The 27312-nt window shown below is 48.5% G+C and overlaps 2 protein-coding genes across 3 annotated transcripts; both read left to right on the top strand.

Moving 5' to 3' along the window:
- The first annotated feature begins 22 nt into the window (after window positions 1–22).
- mideasb (mitotic deacetylase associated SANT domain protein b) lies at window positions 23–11238 on the top strand. 2 transcript variants are annotated; one of them, XM_037240569.1, is made up of 13 exons: window positions 23–334; window positions 3483–4861; window positions 5547–5813; window positions 6553–6874; window positions 6971–7037; window positions 7527–7669; window positions 7756–7859; window positions 7932–8007; window positions 8475–8563; window positions 8647–8796; window positions 8869–8958; window positions 9260–9429; window positions 9513–11238. In XM_037240569.1, exons 2-13 carry the CDS (start codon window positions 3626–3628, stop codon window positions 9757–9759), a joined length of 2961 nt encoding a protein of 986 aa, XP_037096464.1. In that variant the 5' UTR covers window positions 23–334; window positions 3483–3625; the 3' UTR covers window positions 9760–11238. The 2 variants fall into 2 exon arrangements, with proteins under 2 accessions (XP_037096464.1, XP_037096462.1); XM_037240567.1 differs by lacking the exon at window positions 23–334 and adding an exon at window positions 1020–1676.
- Window positions 11239–16566: 5328 nt separating this feature from the next.
- Window positions 16567–24331, top strand: crip2 (cysteine-rich protein 2). Its single transcript, XM_037241606.1, has 8 exons — window positions 16567–16720; window positions 21206–21300; window positions 22327–22384; window positions 22469–22600; window positions 22790–22858; window positions 22931–23025; window positions 23146–23203; window positions 23553–24331. The coding sequence occupies exons 1-8, from the start codon at window positions 16678–16680 to the stop codon at window positions 23603–23605; spliced, it is 603 nt and encodes a 200-aa protein (XP_037097501.1). The 5' UTR covers window positions 16567–16677; the 3' UTR covers window positions 23606–24331.
- Window positions 24332–27312: the final 2981 nt, after the last annotated feature.

Below are 27312 nucleotides of genomic sequence, written 5' to 3'. Positions count from 1 at the left end.
TTGTTTGTCTTTGCACGCAAGCGTCGTCCCTCACAAATAACGGCTCGGCCAGCATCGGCAAGTCTGTCGACTGTCGAGTATCGATGTTTGCTGTATTTCATTGTTTAACCAACATTTCTAATCAAAACACTACTTGTGTGCATGGTTTTAATAGCCATCGAGTTGCTACGATGTGTGACTTTTATCACCTCGTACATCGCCGCTCAGTTGCTTTACCGGTGAAGTGAGTGACGCCTTGTGGAGAGATTTGTTATGGCAGGTTCCATTTTTGCTGCTGGAAGATATCGTGGAGTGGTGGTGGGCAAAGTCGTTGGAGAAACCAAACAGACCAAGCGTAAGTATTGCGTGTTTTGTGTGTGTTTTAAAGTGTATGTTTATGAGAGGGTTTTTTCTTTGACAAAGAGCTTTTCGTCGTCAATGAGTGGACCAACGACCCCTTTATGCGCATGCGCAGTGATACACAAACACTGGCACAACGTGACGTCTTGTAGAGGAATTTATCACAGCAGATTTGCATTTTCATCTTTTAAATTATGCTAGACTCGACTTACCCACCAAAATATCTATCCGTTTTTAAAAATATTAGTATAATCAGATCTGTTACTGAATCCAAATTTAAAGGCCACATGGTGTAACCTCCTGTGCGATTTAACCACACGCCAGTGTCCGAATCTGTGGCCTTTGAATCTAGCCTTCAAATATGGCCTTTCCATGGAGACGGGCCCTGAGTGAAGCCTGCTTCGGAGCAGACATTTGTTGTCTACATTCCTCCGCTCTTCTTCTACTCTTTATTGTCGCTTCATGATGCCACCATTTTCAGTGGTGCAGAAGAAATTTGTGACATTGTTACTCAGAGGCCACCATAGTCAGCGCCTCATGCGTGCTATCAACTGCCAGTTCATTTTGGAAACGGGCCCCATGAAAAACTGCAACGCTTGCCGAACGCCAAGACAACATGTTAACCTCAAGCATACATTTCTAAATAAAAGCACTGTATGTTTTTATTAATGGCCACTGTGAGGGCCGGTCTGTAACTGTGGGCAGGCCGGATGTTGCCCCCAGGCCCAATTTTGCTTTTCTGGCTGAACTAAACTTCGCAATTAAACCTGTCAAGTGATTCATTCAAAATAGCACCGTGGTTGTATTTGGAAGTAAAAGTGAAGCTTCACAACCACATTCCCTCTCTCTCTCTGGTTTAGTATGTGTGCGCGTCCTGCATGTGTGTTGGAATTTCCCGTAAAGCCTTGTGAGCGAGCCTGCCCGGTAAATGACTTTGTCACACCGGAAGCGCCCTTATAAGGGCACCGGAAAACAAAAAGGCGGGACTAGGAGGGGTGTCACAAGACAAACAGCCAGTCAACAAGATAGCACTGGCAGCCGTTTTCTTTTGCATGAGTACGACTCATGCAATCGTCCTCGCAATCATGTGCAATAGCTACATTAGCGCTAAGTCAGGTTAGCATTGTTGTTTCGCCACCACCGTCTCGAACTCCGCCTCTTGTAAGCGCAGGGAGGAGAAGAAGGGGGGCGCAGGGGAGTGAGGTCAGCAGCCGCCTAGCATGAGTCAACCTCGGGCAAAGCACCGCAGCAGTCATCGCCGCCGCGGTTCTGCACGGTGCGGACGGACTGAACAACTGTCACCGTCGTCCGCAGCCCGAGTTTCGTAACAAAAACACGTAAGTACAACGAGCCTTGGAAGTGTGCGCGCGCGCGGTGTCCATCTTGTTGTTGTTGTCTTGCAAGTTGTGCACATGTGACAGTTGCCCCTTGTTGACAATCGTATTGTTTTGGTTGCCCGTCGTTGCCTGATAATCCCCCCCGTTTTTGTTGCTGTTACCACAATACCGTAGAGCGGTGGTGGTAGGGCGGAGATCCTACCCACGCGTGCAAAGTCAGGTCTTCTGCCAACGGATTAGGGCGGCTAACGGTGCCTGTCGTTTATTTTAGGTGATCCCTGCATGTTTGTTTATTTATTCTTGGCACGGTGGACAAATGGTTAGCACGTCTGCGTCACAATTGTGAGGTTCGAATCTGGGCTTCTAGTGGAGAGTTTTGCATGTTTTCGCCGTGCTTCCTCCCACATTCCGAAGATTATGAGAGCTAATTTTCCTCAAGTGTGAATGGGCGTTTGTCTGTATGTACCCTGGCGGGCAGTCCGGGTTTTACCCCACCTCAGCTCACCCAAGACTGAGCTAGCACATCTGCCTCACTGGTCCGAAGTTCTGGGTTCGAATCAGGCCTTGTGTGGAGTTTGCATGCTCTCTCCATGTCCGTATTTTGGCTTCTTCCTTCACCCATCAGGGTCCGACATTAACAGTCATCCGATAGCCCAGAAGTTCACTGATGCTGGCCCAACTGGGCCATCACTACAAATCTCACACATAAATTAATTTCCTTTCCACCTTGATCTAAAGATTCTGCAGCCTCAAGCCATGTGTGCAAGATCGCAACATGGCTCTCTGCATGCACGGAGGCTGCTTTGAGAATGCACACTTCGAGTGACATGTTTTGGATGTGGGTCGGATATGAGTCATGGTAACAACAGATGGAAAGATAGGAGGATTTCACTTTGCATTGATTGTGATTGAAAGGATCGCGGTTTGCATTTTCAAGTTTTACATGTGATGGTGTTGACCTGCAGCGTCAGTACGGCAGAGGTTTCCAGGGATCCGAACATCACGCGCAGAGTGCGGAAGGAGCGTGCGGTCGCTTTCGGCCCACCGAGCAAGCGTGCAGGATCCCAACAGCTGCAGCGCGTCTATTTTAAGGAGCCCCTCGCCCGTCGGGGAAAGGGTGACAATTGCCAACCACTTCCTTGATTTGTCAGATGGTGCTTTTTTTTTTTTTTTTGTGACGTCCGAAACGTTCTTCTGTAATGCATAATGAGTTGTACTTATCTTTTTATTATTTTCTTTTTAATTTTAAATTTTTTTTTTTTTTGTTAAATACCACAAACACTTTGCAAGCTGGCACCATCGCCAAAGTCTGCCCAAAAATCTGGACAACGAAATCTTAATTATGTCCATGACAAGGGTTGCCATGGCGATATGAAATCATGACAGGCTTGTCAAGTCCTCACAGGAGCGTTGGACTTTGTTTTGCTCGCTTGTTCATCACGACTTGCACTGGCTCACTTTCATTAACACTTCCTTCATTAGCCCCCCCCCCCCCCCCAAAAAAACCCATAATTGGATTATTTTCAAATTCAATCAGTCCGAGGCTCTAGCAATGGGACTGCTGAGTCTCTTTTTTATGAGTAGGCTTTGAGATGTTTTCTACTGAGCTTAAATTGTTCATGACTCATCATTTCATGGGAATTGCGAACGTGCCCCCCCCCCCAAATGGAATGCATTGCAGTCATAGTCGTCATAGTTGTTGGGTGGGTTTGTGGCAGTACTATATGTTCTGAAAACAAGCTGACTTTATTGAAACTTGACAGTTGTGGTGAACTGTTTTTGATATCACTCATTTTGTCCTTACAGGGTGTCACCTGTGAATGAGGGGGAGAAAAAATCATCAGCCTTGAAAGAGGAATACATTTTGATGCCGGTGTAGTTCAGACTTGCACTTAAGTGACTTGAGCAATTAGTGGGACCGAAGAGTTTTTCCCGACGCCGGCTTTTTAATGCTGACCATGAGCGTGCCGGCCCAGCAGAAACCTGGCGCAAAACGAACGGGCAAACGAATCACGTTTTTTTCTGATCCCGCTGGAGTCATGAAGGAGAGCGGCCAGCGTACCGAAGGGTCCTACTATGTCCAGGATGGGGAGGAGCCCGAGAAAACGGTGGCAGTGAGCGACGCGGCGTCCAATCCAGAGGGCCATCGTGTGTACCTCAACTCGGTTATCTTCAGCCCTGACAAGGGTGACCAGAACAGGGGTCACTATCAGCAGACGGTACCTATGAAGTGGGCCCACCAGGAGTCCGGTCAGCCGCAACTTAGAGCCGCCACTTGGACCAGCGTGGCCAACTGGGGACAGAACTTTGCCAACTACTTGACCGACTCGGGGAACCAGACAGCCTTCGTAAAAGACAAGGCCGGAGACGAGCAGCCGGCAGGACCCGACCCGACGCCGGACTTCTACCGAGACGCCGTGAAGGCAAGGGGCCTCGGTTGGAACCAGCAGCAGTCCTTTCAGGAGACCCTGAAACCTGGAGCGCTGAACCCCCAGCCGAACAGCGCGTCCCACCCGGTGGGGAGCTCCGTCTTGCAGCCCTTTCAGCTGGCCTTCGGGCAGCCCCGGCAGCACCTGCCCGCCTACTACCAAAGCTACCAAGGCAACGCCAGGTTGCCCAACCCGCCCAACTACTCCACACAGGCCAAGTTCCCCCGGCTACAGCAGCAGAACCTCATCCAGCAACAACTTCAGCAGCAGCAGCAGCAGCTCCAAATGCAACATCAGCAGTTGCAACAACAAAGCCAGCATGTGCTCGACTACTACCCGCCCAACGTGCACTCCCACCCGCAGTTCGCACACTCCCAGGAGCCGTCGTTGGCGGCCGCTCCCCCCCAAATCCAGGACTCTCTCATCCAGGACATCACCCCAGAGCCACACCCATCAGACCCGCCGTCGCTTCCCTCCTTTCTGCCCGATCCATTACCCCAGACGCAGAACCTCCGGAGGTCGCGGCGCCTCTCCAAGGAAGGCGGCGCACCGTCGGATGACAACCCCTTCCCAGGCGACCCGGCGCTGCAAGACCTCCAGAACGGGACACGCGGCGACACCGACATCTTGGCGGCCCCAACAGGGGTCATCCAGAGCACGCCGCGGCGGAAGCGCAGGGTGTCGCAGGAAGTCAACTTGGAAACGCTTGCACAGAAGGCCTCAGAGATGGAGACGCTGCCATCACAGGACATCAAGGTACGTGGCCTGACTTGTCATAGTTCAGGTTCTGAATCTTAACCGTTGGCTTGTCCACAAAACAATATCCCACTTATACAAAATGAACCTGCCCGTGTTACATTTCAATAAACACAAATAGGAACTCGACTCCAGCCGGCCAGTATCATGCAGAGTCATGCGCGGCGATTACACAACAAGTTGCTCAACAACACTCAGTCAGTGGAACGCAACGTGGCCTACATTTTGCCCGCTGACATCTTGTGTGCTTGGTTGCATGCCTGCACCCCCCCCAAATCCATCAAAGCAGAGAGGCTCACTACACCCCCCCCAGCGCCGCACACGAACACTCACGCACTCACTTCATGCAGCACTCAGCAAAACCTCTCTCCAGGCAGCACCACGCTGGGGTGCTGCCTGGGCGTTTCCACCACCAAACAACAGTCACATTAGGTTGTGCACCACTGGCGGCAAAAGTTACAAATATTTCAAACCGTTTTAGACAAATGCAAACATTACGCACGTAAATAAAAAATTTAAAAAATGGTTCAGGACACAACATTTTGGTTCCAGTTGTAAAACTGTTCCTAAGTGTCTAAGGACTGAAGGACTCGCTCACAGACGTTTTCAGCAGGAGGCAGATATCTCAATATTTACTCGATTCCAATGCACCCATTTGATTAGTTTTCTCTGTCCTGTTCCCCAGGAGGCGCACAAACCCTGGGGTCCCACCCAGCCGGGCATGAAGCGGCCGCGAGACGACGGCCTGCTCCCGCTCGTTATCCCCGTGTCGGTGCCGGTGCGCCGACTGGAGTTGGCGCCGTGCGTCGAGGATGCGGCGCAGACGTCCAACCGGCCACCGCCGTCCAGGCCCCCCAACCCGCTGGAGAGCGCCGGCGCCGAGCGCAAGCCGTCCGTCATCGTCACTCGTCGCCGCTCGCTGAGGAGCTCGCTGACTGAGGGCTCGGAGCAGGTACCAGTGGCGCCTTGTCATTGCCATTAAGTCACCATACATTTATTCATTCAGACAGAGGTGAGACTTTTAGCATCGGACATTTGAGGAACAAACTAATCCATGCAGTGAAAACAAAACAAAAGACCACAGCCATCTGAGTTACGCATGTTGTCATGATTGATGCAAATGAATGCGACCCTTCCTCTCACCAGTTATTCATGATGCCACAATGGAAACAATAACCCCATGTTGGAACGTGACGAGAGCCATCGCGTCCTCTCTGTGTGGAAATTCCAGCTATTACGCCAAAAGGGCCTTACATAGCACCCCCCCACCTTGCATACACACACATAGACTCGCCGCCCATCCCCCACCCATATCCATCTTTCCCCCTGCCCCCCCATTGCCATGCTCCTCACATTTCCCCTTCATTTGATTGGAAAAGGGAGTCGACGCTGTCCCAGATAAAACTGATTAATGCAAATGGACATTTATTTTATGAATTGTCCAGCAAGTGGGAAAAAATAGGCATATCTCTAACAATTAAAACCAAAAACATTAACACTAATGAGATGACACATTTATGTTACTAAACATAAACAGATTAAAATTCACCATAACTAAGGTGAAATAAAATCAAATATTCATGAAAAAAAAGTACAGTCATACATTTATATTGTTGTTGCACGAGTTGGATAATAAGTTAGCATAGGAAAAAAAAAGGAAATTGAATTGGTGGAACATGGTGTTTCCTCAGAACGGCGAGGGCGCGCGAGCAGACGATGACGTGAAAAAGCTGAAGCGGCGCCCCCGGCCCGAGCCCCTCTTCATCCCACCGCCCAAGCCGGGCGCCTTCATGGCGCCGCCTGCCATCTACTCGGCTGTCACGCCGTACCACAGCCACCTGCGCTCGCCCGTCCGCCTGGCCGATAACCCGCTGGCCGTGCCGCCCTACACGCCGCCGCCTATCCTCAGTCCTGTGCGTGAGGGCACTGGCCTCTACTTCTCTACGTTCCTGGCGGCAGCGGCACCACCGTCCGCCACGCCCAAGTCGGCCACCCGCAGCCTGCTCTGCTCAGGTACACCAAACAAACAAAAGTCAAACCCTAACCTTAATTTGATCCCTTAATCAGAAGCTGTTTTTTTTATTTTTTATTTATTTTTTGCTGGTTCAGGTAGCTACGACATGACTCCTCCAGTTCTGTCCGCAGTGAGTGAGGCCACTCCAGTCAGCATTGAGCCGTGAGTGTTTGCCTGTTTTCAGTGAAAGTACACACACACACACACACACACCTCACTGTAGTGCACGCTCCACAGGCAATTATCCAGATCATAACACCGAGCTGAATCATGAGCTGTCCTCAGTGAAACGTGTTGAATTTGCAAAGCCAGCACTGCTTTGCTGAGTCATCTTCGGCAATCGTAAGCCGTCTGATAAACACAAACACGATAAACAGCACCTTGGGCAAAAAAAAAAAAAACTAAAAAATCGCTAAAAGTCCACGTCACGCGATGTTCTTGTCACGATTCATGAGAGGTGTGACTCTTGTTTACATGTTTTTGAGGTACAAGCTTGGTCACAGAACAAATTAAACATGTATCTCGAGGTACCACGACCTGAAATATGTGAGGTGTGAAGTCAGTAACAGGAAGCATAATTTGTCAACACAAAGCAATATTTGCCGTCAATACAAAGTCATTCACTCATATGAACAATCCCTATTTCACCAGACGGATCAATCTGGGCTCACGGTACCAAGCAGAGGTGCCGGATCTGAGGCCACGCTCCCTGGTGGAGCTGGACCCTCACAGAGCCGAGCTGCTCTGGGCCCCGCTGACCCAGCTGGAGGACAAGCCTGACTACCACAAAAGAGGTACCCCCCCCCCCCCCATCCCTGAAAAGTCAACTGACAGAGGCGTGCGGATGAGGTGATCCCTAAATTCTCTTTGTCCTTGTCAGTGAAAGACCTGATGCACCTGGCATGTTCCAGCGCTTTGTACGGAGGAGGCTGCAACCAGGAGCTGGCCCACCATTGTCTGCACCGCTGCAGCGGCGACATCATGGTGAGCCACTTGCGGCACCCCCGCCTTGGGGCACCGATTTGCAAGCCAATGAATGTTTTGCTTGTTTTTCAGGCAGCTTTATCACTGCTCATGCTCAGCGATCCCGTCTTTCCCAAGTCCCATCCGTTGTCCGACTACCACTACCCAGGTTTGCCTTAAAGACCGCCGTCCTCGCTGGTACACGGAAATAGTGTAAAGATGGTGACCCCAAGTGGACGAAATAACAAGTGCATCACGCATGCATACGCTCTATTAGTTCTAGGTGATAAAGACGAGCGTTATGAAACGGTTAAATTGTGTCGATAAGATTGCGCCACTGTTGTGTTTAAAATGGCAGCAAGTACAAATGTGACGGACTTTCCAAACATTCCCTCTGAGTGTTGGCAGCTGCCCGAGCCAAGAGGGCGTGGGTGATGGGCGAGCAGGGGTGGGGGGTTGGTCGGGGGGGTTCCACAGGGGGTGCTGTTCCAGCGTGTGTTTAATCTACCGCCTCCCTCCCCCATGGGCAGGAGACAGGAGAGCCATTGTTGATCATCTGTGTTTTAAAGGCGGGGGGGGGGGGGTTTAGCCGCTAGCACGCCGCTTGCATGCTAAATATTTGATCGTGTCCATCAGGCTCCGACAAGTGGTCTGCGGCCGAGCGACGTCAGTTCAACAAAGGCATGGCCACCTGCAAGAAGGATTTCTTCATGGTGCAAAAGCAGGCAAGTGTGACAACATAAAATCTGGTAGCGACCTTTAAAAACAGTCTGCATGCATACCAACATCGATTTGTCTCGTTCTGCAGGTGAGCACCAAGACGGTAGGGCAGTGCGTGGAGTTTTACTACGCGTACAAAAAGCACATCAAGGTGGGCCGCAACGGGACACTCGTCTACGGCGAGGCGTCGCCTCCGGACGGCGCGGCGACCGAAGAAGGCGAGACCAACCCAAATAAGGTCAGCATCGCACGTCTGCTTTCATTTTAAGCGGTGGCAGGGATTGGCCACTCATCGTAAATGCCTCCGCAGGCCTCTCAGCGGCGGGAGGAGGACAGCAAGATGTGGGAAGGCTCAGCCGACAGGAAGCAGGATGTCGGCCCCGTTGGGGCGGCCGAGAACGTGAGTCGGACGGGAAAAGGAACACAATGCACAAAGGAAAAGTGCGGACGAACAAAGCCTCACTTATCCACCCGTTTTCTTGCTTTCGTTAAGTGACTTTCTGAGCCCACTTTAGTCTCATTGCCAGGTCATGAGTTGTGTCATCTGAATATTAAGAACTAAAAACGCAAATTTTACCATTGCCGTGTTATTGTGTTTATTGTGCTTGCTGCCCCCCTAGTGGACTTGTGTAACGTCGTTTGGCGATCTCTGCAGGAAAGCTTGTTTTTCAGCCTCACATGACATCTTCCACTGTGCGCAGACCACCAGCGTCCTGATCATGAGGGCCCAGGAGGACGTCGTGGCCAGGGATCGACCGCTACCGCCTCCCCCTCCCCATGCTATCGGCCCCCCAACAAGGACCAGCACCCCAACGGGCAACAAGGGTGTCGGCGGCCCCGAGGGAGAGTTCCCCTGCAAGAAATGTGGCAGGTCAGTTCTTGAATATTACATGAACACCGTTAAATCATCACGTGGGACTTGCACAACAGAGTTCTGTCCTGTCTCTCCACCAGGGTGTTTTACAAGGTGAAGAGCCGTAGCGCTCACATGAAGAGCCACGCCGAGCAGGAAAAGAAGGCCGCCGCCCTGCGCCAGAAGGAGGCAGAGGAGCGCGCCCGCGCCACCCAGGCTGCCGCCCAGGCCGCCGCTTTCATGGCCGCCCGGCAGCAGAACGGCACGCGGCAGGCAGGCGGCGACAGCGATGATGAGGACGACGTCACGTCCGACAGTGAGGACGACGACGATGACGACTGGCAGTGACGCACTTCAATGCAGCCGCACCTTCAGGGACGTGTGCGGGTTCTCTAAGCTCTACAACCTCCAATCAAAAGCCACGCTACTTTTATATATATATATATATGTGTGTATATATATATATATATATATATATATATATATATATATATACACACACACATATATATACACACACACACACATATATATATATATATACACATACATACATACATACATACATACATACATACGCACATGCACGCACGCCTGCAGCGATCACCAGGCTTTTGCCCCTTCCCGCCTTTCCAGGGCCTTTGACCTTTTTACAGGAAGGTGGCGCCCCTGTTGCACTCTAGCGTTTTGGAAGAGTTAATGCTTTTTTGACAATCAAAAAAAAAAGAATTATAACACTGTACATATCCAGGGTATTGTAATTCCTTCTGTCCTGTGTGGCTACTTTGTGGTTCCTGTTGTGTTTATTACTCTTGTTCATAGTTTTTGTGATATATCTTGAGTGTGTTCAGTTTCCTGTTATTTCTAATTTATTTCAGCCAATCGGATGGCTGCCTGTCGGTTACTGTGAAGGATTCAAAGGGCAGGCCTGCAATAGACTGAGCACCACACACACACAAAACACTTTTCACTGGGGCTTTTACCACATGTGAGGACTGTTGGAAGCTTCTCTACCCCAACCAGGAGACCTCCTCCTGGTGTAGGGACTCAAGGCGACCCCCCCCCCCCCAACTGATATTTATGTAGTTTATGGTATTTAAATTTGCCTGGTTCATTGCTATGCTATTTATTTAGTGTGCAAGTTGACGGCGGTCAAGGCCATCGCGATCTACCCCAGCCAAGAGGCCTCTTCTTGGGCTCAAGCATCGCTGATTCCCCCTTCCTTGTTATTGATTCATTTTACATGTGGTTTTATACTTGGCATACTCTGCTGTGCGCACGAACACACACACACACGTACGCACACATTCTACATCCATTTCACTGTTAGGAGGGTGGATGTTTTCGCTTAGTCTCAAGGGTCCCAGTTTCTGGTCTGTTGCTATGGCGACAGTCACAGAATTATTTTTTCTCTCTCAAAGGCCTATGAAGAGGTCTTGAAACCGTTAAATCGTAGAAGATGTCCTTGAGTCTATGCATCGACTGAGTGTGTGTGTGTTAATGATGAAAAACAAAGCAAAATGCAAGACTGTTCCTGTTTGATATGTGTAATTTATATTCACTTTTGGGGGGGGGACTGCTGTTCTTGCAGGAGAAAAAATGAAATGTAAAAATATATTTAGCTAATATATATATAAAGGGTATGTGAGTGAGGGTCTTAGTTTGCAAACTTTCTATGCTATTTTCCTAGGTGGTTCACACTAATGATTGGGGAAAAAAAGAAATCACGGCTGCGACCGTGTAACTTATTTGTTTCTGTTTTCTACCACATTTTTGGCAAAGGGTTTATGAAGCACTGTTTATTAAACTTTTACGATGTTCCTTAAACCTTGAATATTTTTATTTGATTTTGACGTCAGTACACTTTAACTGGCGCTAGAGGGCAGCATAGCAGCGTTCTTGCGGATCCCTTTTTTATATAAACTGAACAGGATGAAATGGATGGATGAAAAATATTTCCCCGCCTCATTCCTCTGCCTAATAATAATCAAAGTGCTGCCACAGTGACGAAAGAAGACATTTGGGACCTACATGCCTAAAAATGGACTCCAATGGAATCTCAAGTGCTCTCCCACTGGGTATAACCCCCACAACTGGCCATCACCAAAGAAAATGTCACTCGCCCTCCCGCTCCTTGGTAGAAACACAAACAGGCGCTTTGTTGTGTCTCCGCAGGCTTATCCAATCCCACTGCAGCAGGTCACTTAGTCTGTGACAGATACGAACCCTGAACTGATTCAAACCTTCCCCTGAGCTCAAAGTCCTGACATCAACTTTAACCCCTAAACCTAACTGATGTGTTGGGCCAACCTAACATAGTTGCATCCGTCATGCAGAAATAGCCAAAAAGAGACGCCAGGAGACAAAGCAAAGCTCTTAAGTCTTATCCACCAGATAATGTATCTGTCCTTTGGAATCACACTCAACACTCAAGTCTGCCCGGCGGCATGTTATCATCTTGCTGCCGTCGCCTCCTATACGCCGCACGCCGTCTGTTTCTAAAATAATCCGGCAGCCGGTGAGGCGGGCCTTTTGGGAATGTTTCAATATTGAACGCAAACCTGTTAGTTCGGCCTGTGCATGTGCCGGCAACGCCCGACTTCCGACAGATGCTCACAGCAAATATGTCTGTCGCCTCTCAAGAAATTCGACCAGATGCGACCCTGCCGTGTCTCAATTTACAACCACTGTTGAATTTTTACTGCTGGTTTAGCAACTGCAAAGAACAAAAGTCACTGAGGGCCAGAATTGAATGTTCCAAGTGTATATGAGGATATACAGTTCAGTTGCGAGTCTACTGGAGCAAAGAGAAAGAACATTGCCGTGTCCTTGCCTTGCAATAAAGGCAACAAAATATAGACTATACAAAAATTTACGACCAAGCCTGGCACTACCGTATTGTCCCACCAATAAAAGGGTGCCAGAAAGTGATATAATCTCGAAAATTGGTTGAACTACTACAAAAATGATAGATATTATGCTGATCGGTGGAAACAAAGCTTACTGTACTCCAGGCTTGCAATACTGTACTGAAATCTGCTCTTCCGCCACCGGCGTCTGTTTTTCGTCAGCCAGACAGACGACACCTACAGTACGTGTGAAAGTGCATGACCTCAGTCGCTCCGCCTGAGAACGTGATAATGAAACGTTTGACTCAGTCGTTCTCCACGTATGACGCTTGACGTTTTTATTAGAAGCGGAGGAGGCACGGGATCCACCCAAGGCGCTCTTCCATTGCCTCAATGCATTCCTACGAGTCAGTGGCTCTCAAAGGGAGCATTGTGATTCTGTGAAGCCGGGCCCACAGCTACCCGAAAGGGCAAAGTGCCTCAGCAAAGCTTAAAAGCAGTCAAGCTTGCAGACTACAGGGGTATCAAACTCAGATAATGCTGCAGGCCCCGTTGAAGTTTCCTTCGGTGTGCCGTTAATGCACATAATGTGTTTTCGAAGGCCTCCTATAAATCATGTTTTGCGAGTCTCTCCCGGATGACCGAGCTTCTCACCCTATCTCTAAGGGAGAGCCCGGACATCCTGCGGAGAAAACTAATTTCGGCCGCATGTATCCGGGATCTCGTTCTTTCGGTCACGACCCATAGCTTGTGACCATAGGTGAGGGTAGGAACGTAAATCGACCGGTAAATTGAGAGCTTTGCCTTTTGGCTCAGCTCTCTCTTTACCACGACGGACCGGTACAGAGTCCGCATTACTGCCGACGCTGCACCGATCCGCCTGTCGATCTCGCGCTCCATCCTCCCCTCACTCGTGAACAAGACCCCAAGATACTTAAACTCCTCCACTTGGGGCAGGATCTCATCCCCGATCCGCAGAGGGCATTCCACCCTGAGGACCATGGACTCGGATTTGGAGGTGCTGACCCTCATCCCGACCGCTTCACACTCGGCTGCGAACCGCTCCAGTGAGAGCTGGAGATCACGGCCTGAAGAAGCCAACAGCACCACGTCGTCTGCAAAAAGCAGAGACGCGATGCTGAGGTCCCCAAACCGGACCCCCTCAACGCCTCGGCTGCGCCTAGAAATTCTGTCCATAAAAATTATGAACAGAATCGGTGACAAAGGGCAGCCTTGGCGGAGTCCAACCCTCACTGGGAACGAATCCGACTTACTGCCGGAAATGCGGACCAAACTCTGGCATCGGTGATACAGGGACCGAACCGCCCTTATCAGTTGGCTCGGTACCCCGTACTCCCGAAGCCCCCCCCACAAAACCTCCCGAGGGACACGGTCGAACGCCTTCTCCAAGTCCACAAAACACATGTGGCAAACTCCCATGCACCCTCGAGGATCCTGCTGAGGGTGAAGAGCTGGTCCACTGTTCCACGGCCAGGACGAAAGCCACACTGCTCCTCCTGAATCCGAGGTTCGACCTCCCGACGAACCCTCCTCTCCAGCACCCCGGAATAGACCTTACCAGGGAGGCTGAGGAGTGTAATTCCCCTGTAATTGGAACACACCCTCCGGTTCCCCTTCTTAAAGAGGGGAACCACCACCCCAGTCTGCCAATCCAGAGGCACTGTCCACGTAATGTTGTAGAGGCGTGTCAGCCATGACAGCCCCACAACATCCAGAGCCCTTAAGAACTCCGGGCGGATCTCATCCACCCCCGGGGCCTTGCCACCGAGGAGTTTTTTAACTACCTCAGTGACTTCGACCCCAGAGATTGGAGAGTCCGCCTCAGAGTCCCCAGGCCCTGCTTCCACAATGGAAGGCGTGTAGGTGGAATTGAGGAGGTCTTCGAAGTATTCTCCCCACCGACACACGACGTCCCGAGTCGAGGTCAGCAGCACGCCCTCCCCACTGTAGACAGTGTTGACGTTGCACTGCTTCCCCCTCCTGAGACGCCGGATGGTGGACCAGAATTTCCTCGAAGCCGTCCGGAAGTCATTCTCCATGGCCTCGCCAAACTCCTCCCACGCCCGGGCTTTTGCCTCAGCAACCGCCGAAGCCGCGTTCCGCTTGGCCATCCGGTACCTGTCAGCTGCCTCCGGAGTCCCGCAGGCCAAAACGGCCAGATAGGACTCCTTCTTCAGCTTGACGGCATCCCTTACCGCCGGTGTCCACCAGCGGGTTCGGGGATTGCCGCCACGACAGGCACCAATGACCTTACGGCCACAGCTCCGGTCGGCCGCCTCAACAATGGAGGCGCGGAACAAGGTCCACTCGGACTCAATGTCCCCCGCCTCCCCCGGGACGTGGGAAAAGCTCTGCCGGAGGTGGGAGTTGAAGCTCTTCCTGACAGGGGATTCTGCCAGACGTTCCCAGCAGACCCTCACAGAGCGTTTGGGTCTGCCAGGTCGGACGGGCATCTTCCCCCACCATCAGAGCCAACCCACCACCAGGTGGTGATCAGTTGACAGCTCCACCCCTCTCTTTGCCCGAGTGTCCAAAACATGCGGCCGCAAATCCGATGACACGACTACAAAGTCGATCATCGAACTGCGGCCTAGGGTGTCCTGGGACCAAGTGCACACATGGACACCCTTATGTCTGAACATGGTGTTCATGATAGAAAATCCGTGTCGAGCACAGAAGTCCAATAATAGAACACCGCTCGGGTTCAGATCGGGGGGGCCGTTCCTCCCAATCACGCCCTTCCAGGTCTCACTGTCATTGCCCACGTGAGCATTGAAGTCACCCAGTAGAACGATGGAGTCCCCAGAAGGAGCGCTCTCCAGCTCTTCCTCCAGGGACCCCAAGAATGGTGGGTACTCTGAGCTGCCGTTTGGTGCATAGACACAAACAACAGTCAGGACCCGTCCCCCCACCCGAAGGCGGAGGGAGGCTACCCTCTCGTTCACCGGGGTGAACCCCAATGTGTAGGCGCCCAGGCGGGGGGCAATAAGTATACCCACACCTGCTCGACGCCTCTCACCGTGGGCAACTCCAGAGTGGAAGAGAGTCCAGCCCCTCTCGAGAGGGCTTGTACCGGAACCCAAACTGTGCGTGGAGGCAAGTCCGACTATGTCTAGTCGGAACTTTTCTGCCTCGCACACCAGCTCGGGCTCCTTTCCAGCCAGAGAGGTGACATTCCATGTCCCAAGAGCCAGCTTCTGCAGCCGGGGATCAGACCGCCAAGGTCCCTGCCTTTGGCCGCCGCCCAGCTTACACTGCACCCGGCCCCTTTGGCCCCTCCCACAGGGGGTGAGCCCATGGGAAGGGGGACCCATGTTTCCTTTTCGGGCTGTGCCCGGCCGGGCCCCATGGGCGAAGGCCCGGCCACCAGACGCTCGCCTTCGAGCCCCGCCTCCAAGCCTGGCTCCAGAGGGGGGCCCCGGTGACCCGCGTCCGGGCGAGGGAAAACGAAATCCATTTATGTTATTCATCATAAGGGGCTAGTGTGAGCCGTGCTTTGTCTGGCCCCTCACCTAGGACCCGTTTGCCATGGGTGACCCTACCAGGGGCATGAAGCCCCAGACAACATGGCTCCTAGGATCATAGGGGCACGCAAACCCCTCCACCACGATAAGGTGACGACTCACGGAGGGGTGTTTTTATTATAATTTTATTATTTTCCTTTTAATTTCAGTAGTTCTGTATCATTTTGAACCAAAATCGCTGAATTTTTAGTTATGTTAAAACCGAAGACGAGTCGCTCGGAGGAGGCAACTTCCTGCCTTGCCTCCTCTGAGGTGACGTCAGTGCCTTCCCAGTCATGAACCTCACCGCACGTCACTGGGGCCTTGAGTTTGATACACTCCAAGACGTTTGTGGGTGGTTCAGTCACTTTCCCCTTTATTAATTCCTTTAAACAGCGCTTCAGAGAATGGATGAATGGATGGAGTTTTATTAGCATTGAGTTTTTCTTTTATTAGACAATCATTTTTCTCAATCATGCAGTGATAATATATTCATATTCATTCATACAAATTTAATTAAAATAGGTTTGAATTAAAAACGGATAGAAAATAAAATGAATCAAAATTAAATTCCCCAGTAGTGACTTCAAGTATCTGTCATGTATATTTTATTCATTCATTATTATTGCATCTTGTATATTATTTGTAAAATGCAGTATTTATTTACATGTTTGTATTTTTTTTCGTATCGCTTATCCTGCTTTGTAAACCGAGTGTTTCTTTTCCCGATGCACGTGAATGCACCGAAGGCGCGGCTATGCAAATGAGCAACGGCAGCCCGCTTGACTAGACTCTGGCGCTCGTGTGGACGTCACGACGACACTCGTTGTGGGCCGACAACAGGACGCACGTTGCTCCCATTCAACCACAAAACATCACCCTTCTCTCCAGACATGGCTTCAAAATGTCCCAAGTGTGACAAGACGGTCTACTTCGGTGAGTACTTTCACCCGTTTTTCTGCTTTCGCTGTAAATTGACCCAATTGTAGTCGCACTAGCCAAAATATCGATTTTTTCCCCCTTAACCACGTTAGCTCATCTTAATATAACAGCAATATATCCTGAATTTTGACTTCAAAATAGTAAGTTAGGCATACCTCCACACTGCTACTAATTTAAATTTTTACGTTTTACTTCCTTTAAGTATAATAAGAGAGTCACTTGGGAAATGTAAATGATTGTCAGAGGCCAACTTCAGGAGGGGGGAAAAAGCAAATATCGTCACAAATGTGGTCGTTTAAACATTCACATTTAGTATACTCTGCTGTACTTTTGTAACTGCTCATACAGTCAGTGGTGCACTTGTCTCCGTCATTCATTTCCCAAAGAGATTGATGTAGCATTTGAAAATAATTACTGATAAAAATGTTACATTTGTCTGTATCGTTCATTTTCCAAAAAGAAGACCAACCACATGATTTTCCATAGCGAAAAAAATAGTTAGCATCATGTATGTTGCTTTTTAAGTTGTCCCACTTGTCTGCATTGTTCAGTTAGTGATGTCACGGTACCGACATTCTGACTTTCATTCAGAAAGTAAAAGCAGTGTAATCACACATGATTAAAACTACATAATCACCATCTCAGTTATCATTTGACGACTCATAGATTACCGCCATTTTAATTTGTTGTTGTGGCCCACACGGCAGCTTGGCAGCGAATGAGGGCGACACTCTTGCCAAGTGTGCAAAAACACCATATGCCCACATCAGGCTTCGATGTCAACAAGGATCTGGATCTTGTAATTAAAAAAATATATTTAAATGCATATATGGTATATGATGGATTTGCTGTGTTGATTCAATCATGCAGATTAAACCAACACAACCAGGCCTTTAATTTCTGGCCTCTAAATCAATTACATAAGTAGCGTGACACAGCTGCTGCTCATCCCGCCAAAAAAGAAAATGAAAAAAAACCAAAACACGGGCCCAGGGAAGCATACGCAAGACGCTTGAAGTGAGCGGTCATTTTATGTAACAGCAGAGTTATTTCTGCTCAGGGTGTGTCGCCTCCCGTGCGGTGTTGACGTAAAGATGATGGGGGAGACAAGCGCGCACGCCTAGCTTAGCGTCACGAGGAGGCGTTTGCTACGGTATTTAAGTTCCAGTCATCTCTCAGGAAAAAAAGAAAGAAAACCCACATGACAAGGGACATGGAAGAAGACAGTTAACGTGGCAACTCTTTGAGGTTTTCAGATGATTTGAGATTCTGTGGACTCAGCACTCGTCCTGGAATGGCGCGGGAATAATATATAATTCGCGACACATTGGGTCGGTCGGTTCTGTCGCAGGTTTACAAGTTCCTGTTCATGTTGCTGATGCAGCTCGCCGCGTTCAGCCTACTCGTGCTGCGGTTCAATTCCAGATTTAGCGAGTTCCAAAGAGGCCGCCGCACCGAACTCGGTGGCAGGGTGGATTCCAAACGGCCGGGCGGAAAAAAGCCATTTCCTGCCCCGTTTGACTGATTGTAATTCCTTTGGCGGTCGATGGTGGTAAGCTACTCTTGGCGACTTCCAGCTGTTGTCGCCATTTATCGCATCGTAGCAGGCGACAAGTCAAAACACTTGACTCCCCTCTTTAGAAAAAGAAAAAAAAAATCAATCCCACAGTCTGGGGTGGAAATGTTAGTGGAACTTTCCATTGGTTACTTTGAGATTGATGGTCAAATAAACGCAGATGATCTGCTTGCATTAAGACGGTGTTGTTATGATGTCGCGCCTCTGCTCGTCTGTCGGCTGACGTTAAAAGCTGCCAAACAACACAAAAACAAGGAACTCATGGCGAAAAGTTCAAGTTTTTTTGAGGTCTTGCTTGATGCATCAATTTCTCAAATTTCCAATTTGGGGAACCGCGCTCCATGTCACAAGGCAGCCAAACAGGAGTGTCCCAAAAGTGCTTCATGCATTCTAATTAGAGGCGACGTCTCCATTCACACAAGGCTTTTTTTTTCCCCCCCCTGGCGTCCCCTCCATCAGCCGCACTTTTTTTCCCCCCTTCCTTCTTTTTTTCCCCACACCTAAATGCCACTTTGACCACACAATATCCTTTTTTTATCCTGCCGTCAGCAGAGTGGCCGCTTTTCCGCCCGACCGCATGAATGCTCCTCGTTGCTTACGTAACGTCCATTTTCTTGAGTTGCCGCTTCCCGCGCTCTGCCATTGCGTAACCGCCGCTCAATGCCAGGCTGCCTCTGCCTTTTTGGAGGTGCAAACACGATCCCATCATGGTGACGCAGGTGAAAGCACTGAAAGTACCGCGCGTCACGTTTCACCTGACAGCGGCCAAACTACTTTGCTGAGGACATTGACTCATTAAATCGGTCCAGTAACCAGTATCACTTTGCCAGCTGAGGAAGCTCACTTGTGACTTTTTGTGACAATTCTCTCAAAGCTAAAGCGAGAAACTCGTCACCGAGGCAGGGCTGGCGTTTTGCCCGTCGGCTTTCTGTGACCAACCCAGACAGGATGCGAGTTAACTGCAGCCCATTTACGTCAGACGGAAGAATTCACAAGGTCGGCCTCTTTTTATCCGCCGAGGGAGGGGCGCTAAGCCCGCCCGGGGAACTTCGACTTGGCCGAGGCGACCAACGACCTACAGAGCTGAATTTTGTCACAAAATTGCATCAGCCGCGGGCCGAGCCACAGAAAGAGAGAGCTGCAGCGGTACCACAGGCTGAACTGCGACCAGTCGACGGGACCAATCATAAAGGGCATCCAAATTCCCGCTGTAGCTCGGCATGGCGTTCCTGCGTCTGTCAAAGCCATTACCATCCAACCTCCGCGCTTGAAAACGCCGCGCTCGATTTATAGATTGTCGGGACATTCCCGCCATGCTGCATTCTGGGATATCCGCTGCGTAATGAAAAAACAATCACTACCCTGGGGTGTCGTCACTTTTGAGAGGAAGGACGAGCCCTTTAGTCTGTCTGGTCTCGGTTCGGTCCGAACAAATCGAGCGCGATTAAGTCGTCGGTGGGATCCGCCACATCCAGTTGATGTGTTGTTAGGGTAACCGTCCAGCTGAATCCTTGACATGTCATTCCCGCAGATAATGAGGATTTTGATCCGGCTTCACTGGGGGTGGGGAGGTTGGAAGCATCATCTAGGCCACACACGCTGAGCCACCTCCCCCACTCACCACACTCACAATCACAACACTTTTTTTTTTTCTTTTTCTTTAACAATACGCTTTTCATTCTCTGATGTGCACTCGAGTACAGGCCCAGTGGCGGGCAGGTCTATTTTTAGAACCGAGAGAGAGAGGTGTCAGGATGTTGATGGGCGTCCTCGGATTTTCGAGGGGATTAATCAAAAAGCGGCGGGGACTGTTGCTTGACACCTCTGCGTTACGTCGTGACACACAAACGGTGAAAGTCGCACAAAGGTGACGATTGTGAGCCGCCAAACTTCAACCAAAGATTCGAACCCGCGCACCTTCGAACTACGAGGCACTCGATGATAACAATAAATTAGTGTGGAATTTATCTGACCATTGTCTAAATTATACTTTGTAAATCTAGTTTTTTTTCCAACGTTGGGCGAGCCAGTCAACAGCTAACGCTAGCGGCTAACATTAGCGCTCCATCTGCATTGCACTGCCTGGACTTCAATGTTTGACTTCCCCATGTTTGCTTTGGTTACTTGCACGGAAACAGTTTCATCGCAGGAATTTGACGGGATATTTGTTGGGGGGGGTCTTTGGTCAGAAACCCATTTGGGTATCCGGTTATTTGTGTCCCACCGTGATAAGAGAAGGCCTTTCCTCTGCAGCCCCCGCACGGTTCCTTGGGGCACCGTTGTGTGCGAACAGACTTATTGTTGGAGTGAGTATTATTAGGTCAGTCTGGAACTACAAAAAAAAATTTGGGTACAAAATTAAAACACTTGCAAGGAACTATTTCATATTTTTGTGCCATTTTTAAAAAATTGAAAACACTGAGCAAAAAATGCGTCGGGAAGAATTAATGCCGTTTTAAAATTCAACTGATTGGAACGTGCGTAAATTGAGATTTTGATTGTACCCCTATTCTAATGTTGAGGTACGCTTAACCGCAAGTAAAACCTCCAAAATTGAAATTAGCTTTCAGTTTTGACGGTGTGGGTGAGGTCATCTGAGGCAGGATGGGTGAACTGTAAACTGAAGGGGAGGGGCAGGGGGATACACAAAGGACTTGGGAAGGAGGGGGTCCGGCTCCAGCTGGACCTGGACCGCATAGCTGCGTGTCTGTCCCTTGATGACATCATCGTAGCATCCTGTCTGGTTCACAGGCATCCCCAGTCATCTCTGGCTTGGCCTGATGACACCATTGCAAAACAAGTTCATCGTTCTTCTGACAAAGAACAAAGACCGAGCCTTGTTGTTGTGTGTGTCGCACTCACGCTTGCGTGTCGTTGTTTGTGTGTCCTCTCCCCCCATGCAGCCGAGAAGGTTTCCTCGCTGGGCAAGGACTGGCACAAGTTGTGCCTGAAGTGCGACCGCTGCAACAAGCTGCTCAACGCCGGCGGCCACGCTGAGGTCAGTATGACCACATTTTGGCCACAACTCAAGCGAGAGCCCTCTTGTCTGTTTTTATTTTTAGATCATCATTGGATCTTTCTTCATTAGATGTAATTTTTGTACAGGTAAAAAAAGAAAATGACAGTCACATTTTAACTTTTTTTTGTTTTTAGTTCAAGCACAGGTCAGTCAGTCCCACCTCTGACTTTGAGGGGGTTTTTTTTTTCCTTCCTCCTCCATTGTTGTTTATTAACAAGACTTGTTGCGTTCAATGCTGCGTAGTTGTCACAGTTTCCTGCTTTCAACCTCTTCAGAATGTGTCACTCGCGTGTGCGTGCGCGTGCACGTGTGTGTGAACTGGATTGCTGTGTCCTTCGCTTTGATTTGATAAGTGAAGCTCTGGATTTTTACTACCCGGCTGATGGCTTTCTCAGAACATCACGTGCACACACACACACACACACACACACACACACACACACACACACACACACACACACACACACACACTGCTTTTTTTGTGCGCTCGCTCCATCTATCAGCAGTGCAGCCCACTCGCTTCCCAGCAGTCGGCTTCCCACACTGACATTGAAATATTTTCCAGCTACTTTCGCTTTTGATGACAATTACACAAAAAGTGTTTTGTCAGAATGCGAGCTGCCACTTTCTCCTCATCTGTAGTCATTAAGCGCTGGACTGCTGGTCACCCTCCCTTCCCTCCCCGGGGGCCTCGGTCACACTCCCCACCGCATTCCCAGCATGCAACGGGCCGGCAAGGGTTCAAGTGGAAACTTGACGTGTTTTGTGTTGGGTGGAGCGGTCCGGCGGCGATGACATCATCAGTCAGGTGGAAAAGAGTGTCCCTTTTTGGAAAGAGTCACACATTTAGTGTTTTTTTTTTTTTAGGTGCAGTCCTATGAAGCATGCAGTCTGCCTTTTGAAATATTGTTTTCGTTGTGACAGATCTTAACCCCCACACACACACACACACAATAATGGGAGTTCATTCTCAAGCATCACATGCATCCTATTCTGTCTTCTCAGCATGACGGAAGGCCCTACTGCCACAAGCCGTGCTATGCTGCCCTCTTTGGACCCAAAGGTGCATTACATGATGAGGTTTTTTTTTTTTTTTTTTAATCCTAAATGAAGGTATGCATTTCAGCATCACTTTGAATGTTTGCAGGTGTGAACATCGGCGGCGCCGGTTCCTACGTGTACGACGCACCGGCCAGCAGCGCTTCGTCAACCGGCGGGGACGACGCCCTTGGGCAGGCCGAGGAAAAGAAGATGTTCGCCGCCAAGCCTCCGTCCAAAGGTGATTCAGATATTACATTATGCGTAGACTTTCTCTGTTTGTCTAGCTTGTACATGTAAAAGTATAGTTGTGCTTTTGGTTGGCAACCTTCGAAAAAACCCGCCTGAGTGACTCAAAAATACTGTCGAGCCAATGTTATCTTTGTGCTAATGTTTTCTTTTGTAAACAATTTTGTGTGTGCGCGCACAGCTGGAGGCATCACCACTTTTTCCGGCGAGGCCAACATGTGCCCCAGATGTAACAAGAAGGTGTATTTCGGTGAGTAAGACAATGCATTTAAATGAGGCGACTTGAAGCAACTTTGATCCTTGCGTGTGTCGCGTGATGCAGCCGAGAAGGTGACGTCGCTGGGCAAAGACTGGCATCGCCCCTGCCTGCGCTGCGAGAGATGCAGCAAGACTTTGTCTGCCGGTGGCCACGCCGAGGTAACCGCCGGCAACATGACGCTACAATTTAGCCACTTTTTTGATACTATGCTGCTAAAACTTATGCAGTCATCACTTTGTCATCACTACATTTATTTATTTTTTGAATAATGTTTCCAGCACGACGGCCAGCCTTACTGCCACAAGCCATGCTACGCTGTGCTCTTTGGGCCCAAAGGTAACCGCTAGGAGGCGCTGTTGACCCGTTGAATATCATCAGCTCCACCGTAACCTGAATGTGGTTCACGCAGACTCCACAAGGGAGGAGTGGGCAAAGTTTTGTACTCAAGGGCCAACTCGTTTGTAGATGTGGTGAACACCTTTTAAAATTAAATAAATTAAAGTAAGTTAAATGAATTAAAAATCAATTCATAGAATGAATATGAAGTCAAACTGATGTCGAAGCATGACCACCATTTGTACCTGACCACTCTTGTACCTGACTTTGCCCACCCGTGTACTCCAGCGCCCTTTATGCAAATGAGCCTTGCCCGACTTGTGGCCCTTTGTGCTTCTTCCTTCTCCAGGCGTCAACACGGGCGGCGTGGGCAGCTACATCTATGAGCCCGCCCAGCAGTGACTCCGCTACCCTCCCTTCCCTCCTCAATCGCCACCTTCTCCTGACAACTTGTTCCGCATCTTCTCCTTTATCCCAACTGTTCCGAGCAACTGTTTTTGAAAAAAATCCTGCACACATGAGTTATGTTCCTCACGACCAAGTTTTGCATGGCCTTTCCTTTCAAGAAAAAAATAGATGTTTTTGACCACAGAAAATTTCAGTGGTGTCGAGGACAGAAAAAGCAGGAGATTGTTGTGTTGCCAATGGAACTCGTGTATTTTTTCTCATTGCCATATTTAATAGTTCTGACAGCCTGACGACATGCTAAAGTTGACTGTTACAGCACCGTTATTATCGTCTTATGTTAACTTTGTTTGGACATTTGAAAATGTCCTGAAGTGTGAATGTGAGTGTGAGTGCTTGTCGGCCTGTTTGCGCCCTGCCATTGGGCGGCAACCATTGCAAGGTCAAGCCAGGCGAGGCCATGAATCACCCCCATTGGGGACCAAAAAAGTATTCCTGTCATTTCAACACATTCAGTAGATATAAAGCTGTTCGATGACAAAGTGTTTCCTTAGTGTAGACACTGCCATGTGTTGCTCTTGTTAGTTTAGCTTTGCACTCAATGTATGGCAGACACATGTTTTATTATTATTAATATTCGTGGTCGTCTCCACCTGTTTCTGTTGTTAACAGATTGTGGTGTCTGTTGTTTCCAAGATGCAATAAAGCCACACTACATGCACAGTCTGGCGCCTGCGTTTTTGCTTCAACATTTAAAGCTAATGCAGTGTCGTTTCATACATATGTTTACAATGTAATGTGTGTATGTATAATTGGTATGTACTTCAAAATTCATAGGAATTCGCATTATATATATAGAAATTTCTTTTTTACAAAATGTAATGCATCTGATGAAAAATATGCATAGTTTTTTTTATTCTTAATTCCGTACATGCAGAATTAAATTTAATGTTAGAGTAGATGTGTAATTGACCAACGTCGCCGTAGGGTGGAGCAATTGCACTGCTCTGCTATTGTGCAGTCGTTAAATAAATTCAGATGGTCCTCTTTTGATGTTTCTTTTAGCCACTACTGAATTTTGCATCCCGTTATAGATTAGGCAGGTGTCCCTAATGAAGTGTCCGAAGAGAAGAAAATCTGAATGATTTGATGCCGCTTGCTGTCTGTGACATCACTTCCGGTATGTGGCATCGTGGAGGCCGTCCGGTGTCGGGTGAGACTTGGGAGTGTTTTTGATGCCAAAGTGCAAGAAACTCCACTCTCGTCATTTGTGCAAGGGAGTGGTTGAAAGTTTCACGTGTTCATGTGTTTGTGAAGTTGGAAACTAGGAAGCGTCTTGGCGACATATTTGGTTACACACGTAGAAGGTAAACAAGGACCCACTTCCTGCGCCTAATTGCTGCTTGTCAATGTTGACAAGCAGAAATGAAGTCGCTTGTCCTCGTTCGCATTCTTCCCGAGAGAAAAGCACGAGCAGCTATGAACAGTATGCGGAGTGTTGTGTCACCAGTCGCACCACTTCTAGTACGACACAAACATGCTGTCCACGACTACTAATTCCATAAAATAAATCAGATTACTTTTTTGTCTACTACTAATTTTAGCGGAAATTCATACTAGTATTTATGTTGTTTACTAAGCAGAACTTCAATTAATATTACTTTTCATGTTTTTTATACTGTACTGAACTTCATGTGCTACTAATACTTTACTATACAGGCTTAATACTATTATAATATTTAGTATATAATTTTTTTTTAAATGTAATCTACTCCCACTACTTCTGCTACTATACAGAACTTTCATACTTTTTTTTATGTCAACTCCAACGACTACAACAGTAGTAGGCCTGCTACTTCTACGACGCAGAACTTCATCCTACTTTTCATTCTGATCTTTGAAGTGAAGCTTTACGAATGCTTTGTTTGAACTTGAAGACCTCCAAAAATGAGAGGGGAAAAAAAAAGCCTTGATGGTCGGTTGGAATGCCGCGTGTCTGAGAAAAGTGATGTTTCCACGGCAACCGCCTCCTGTAGCAATAACACAATCACGGTACCCATGTTTTCCTAAGTGATATGCTCCCAAACGAGGGTCCTCGGGGGAGCCCACTGTATCGTGGGAACGGTGGGAGCAATGTAGTGACATCAGAGCAGCAGCTGAATGCTCACATCGCTGATACTCACGTTATTTCTGCCGCATTTAGTCACTATGGGACCAAAAAATGCTTTTGTTGTCTGTTTGCGTCATCACATTCCATTTTGCGGCTCGTTGTCCTCCGACTCAACACCTCGTCTCAGTTTTACACTGCCGCCGTTGTTCGCACTCCATAGTCACATCTAATCCATAAACTTGTGCAAGTGTACCTAATTAAGTGTCTCTTGTCTTAATACTCCCATACTTTGTCACGGTAAAAGTGAAAAACTTTGACAGAAGAATAGAAAAAGGGTGCTGTGGATTTGTCTAGCAGCTGCTTCCCGCCGTGTATTGCTCTGGAAGGCATTTGACGACACCCACGTGTTGGCACACGCTTGCTTTGCAACACACGGGAAGGAAGGAAGGAAGGTCACCGCCCAGGCCAGGCCGATGAAATTGTGTTTGCGGTTTCTGGTCAGATGAGCTCATCTGTGCTGATTTTGGCACTTTGAAACGAGGAGGGATCCAGAACAGATCCTCACACTTTGAGGTCAGCCTTCCATGTCCCCGAATCCTACCGCATTACTGTTAAGAGGCCCTTGTCACATATTCCACCTAAAAGAAACCCTTTTGTTCTATGAGGTTTGGTCATTTGTCACCATGTAATAATGTAAAACACAGATGTCAAACTCAAGGCCCGGGGGCCAGATACAGCCCGCCACATCATTTTATGTGGCCAGCGAAGACAAATTGTGCATCACATTTGTGTGTCATTACTAGAATTGCAAATTGTCTTCACTTTTAATAATATATTTTTTTTTTATTATTTGACCAGTTTTTACTCATCTGATTTGAAAACGAGTTATTTGTCAGTTTGTTTTATAGCTTTTACTGTGTATAGTATGAGGTGCTCATACATTTATTTGTGTTGACAGTCATAATGGCCCTCCGAAAGAAGCTATGACTACAATGCGGCCGGCGAAAAAAAGGAGTTTGACACCCCTGATGTAAAATGTTTTTTTCCAAGCCCTTTTTCCACCTTGTCTTATTTCTTTGTCCTTTCTAAATCTAATATACGAACATACTGTTTATATTTTTCCTCTATCGCGTTAGTCAGATTTCTTAGCAGTATTTAAACTGCCAGTAAAAATTCGATTTTAGGGTGAAATGTGCTCTTAATGACTGGAAACAAGCATGCTCTTCTGTAAAGTCTGCTTGGTGTGTTCATAGAAAAACAATAAACAATTCAAATAAGTTCCTTCCTGCATGCCCACAGCTCTTTTTTACAACATCAGTGCGTTAATGTGCAAGTTAAAAGTCCTTCTCTCTACTGTACAACAACAAAAAGAAAAAAAAAAGCAGAAGAAAAGTACTTGTAATTGGATCCAGAGGTTTTTTTTTTTTGGTAAGCTAGACTTTATAATAATAATGACTTCCAGGAAAATCCAGTCAGGTTGCGTTGGAGACATTGGTGGGTGGATGGCGTGCAAGCTAGCATGCTAGCAGTCAGATTTTTTTCACAGTGGTTAAGTTTTGCTTTCATCGGTTTGATAATTGTTAACAATGTGATC

The sequence above is a fragment of the Syngnathus acus genome, chromosome 22 (assembly GCF_901709675.1).
Source record: "Syngnathus acus chromosome 22, fSynAcu1.2, whole genome shotgun sequence".
NCBI lineage: Eukaryota > Metazoa > Chordata > Actinopteri > Syngnathiformes > Syngnathidae > Syngnathus > Syngnathus acus.
The sequence above is the reverse complement of the archived record's forward strand: the minus strand, read 5'-3'. Positions and strand labels throughout refer to the sequence as shown.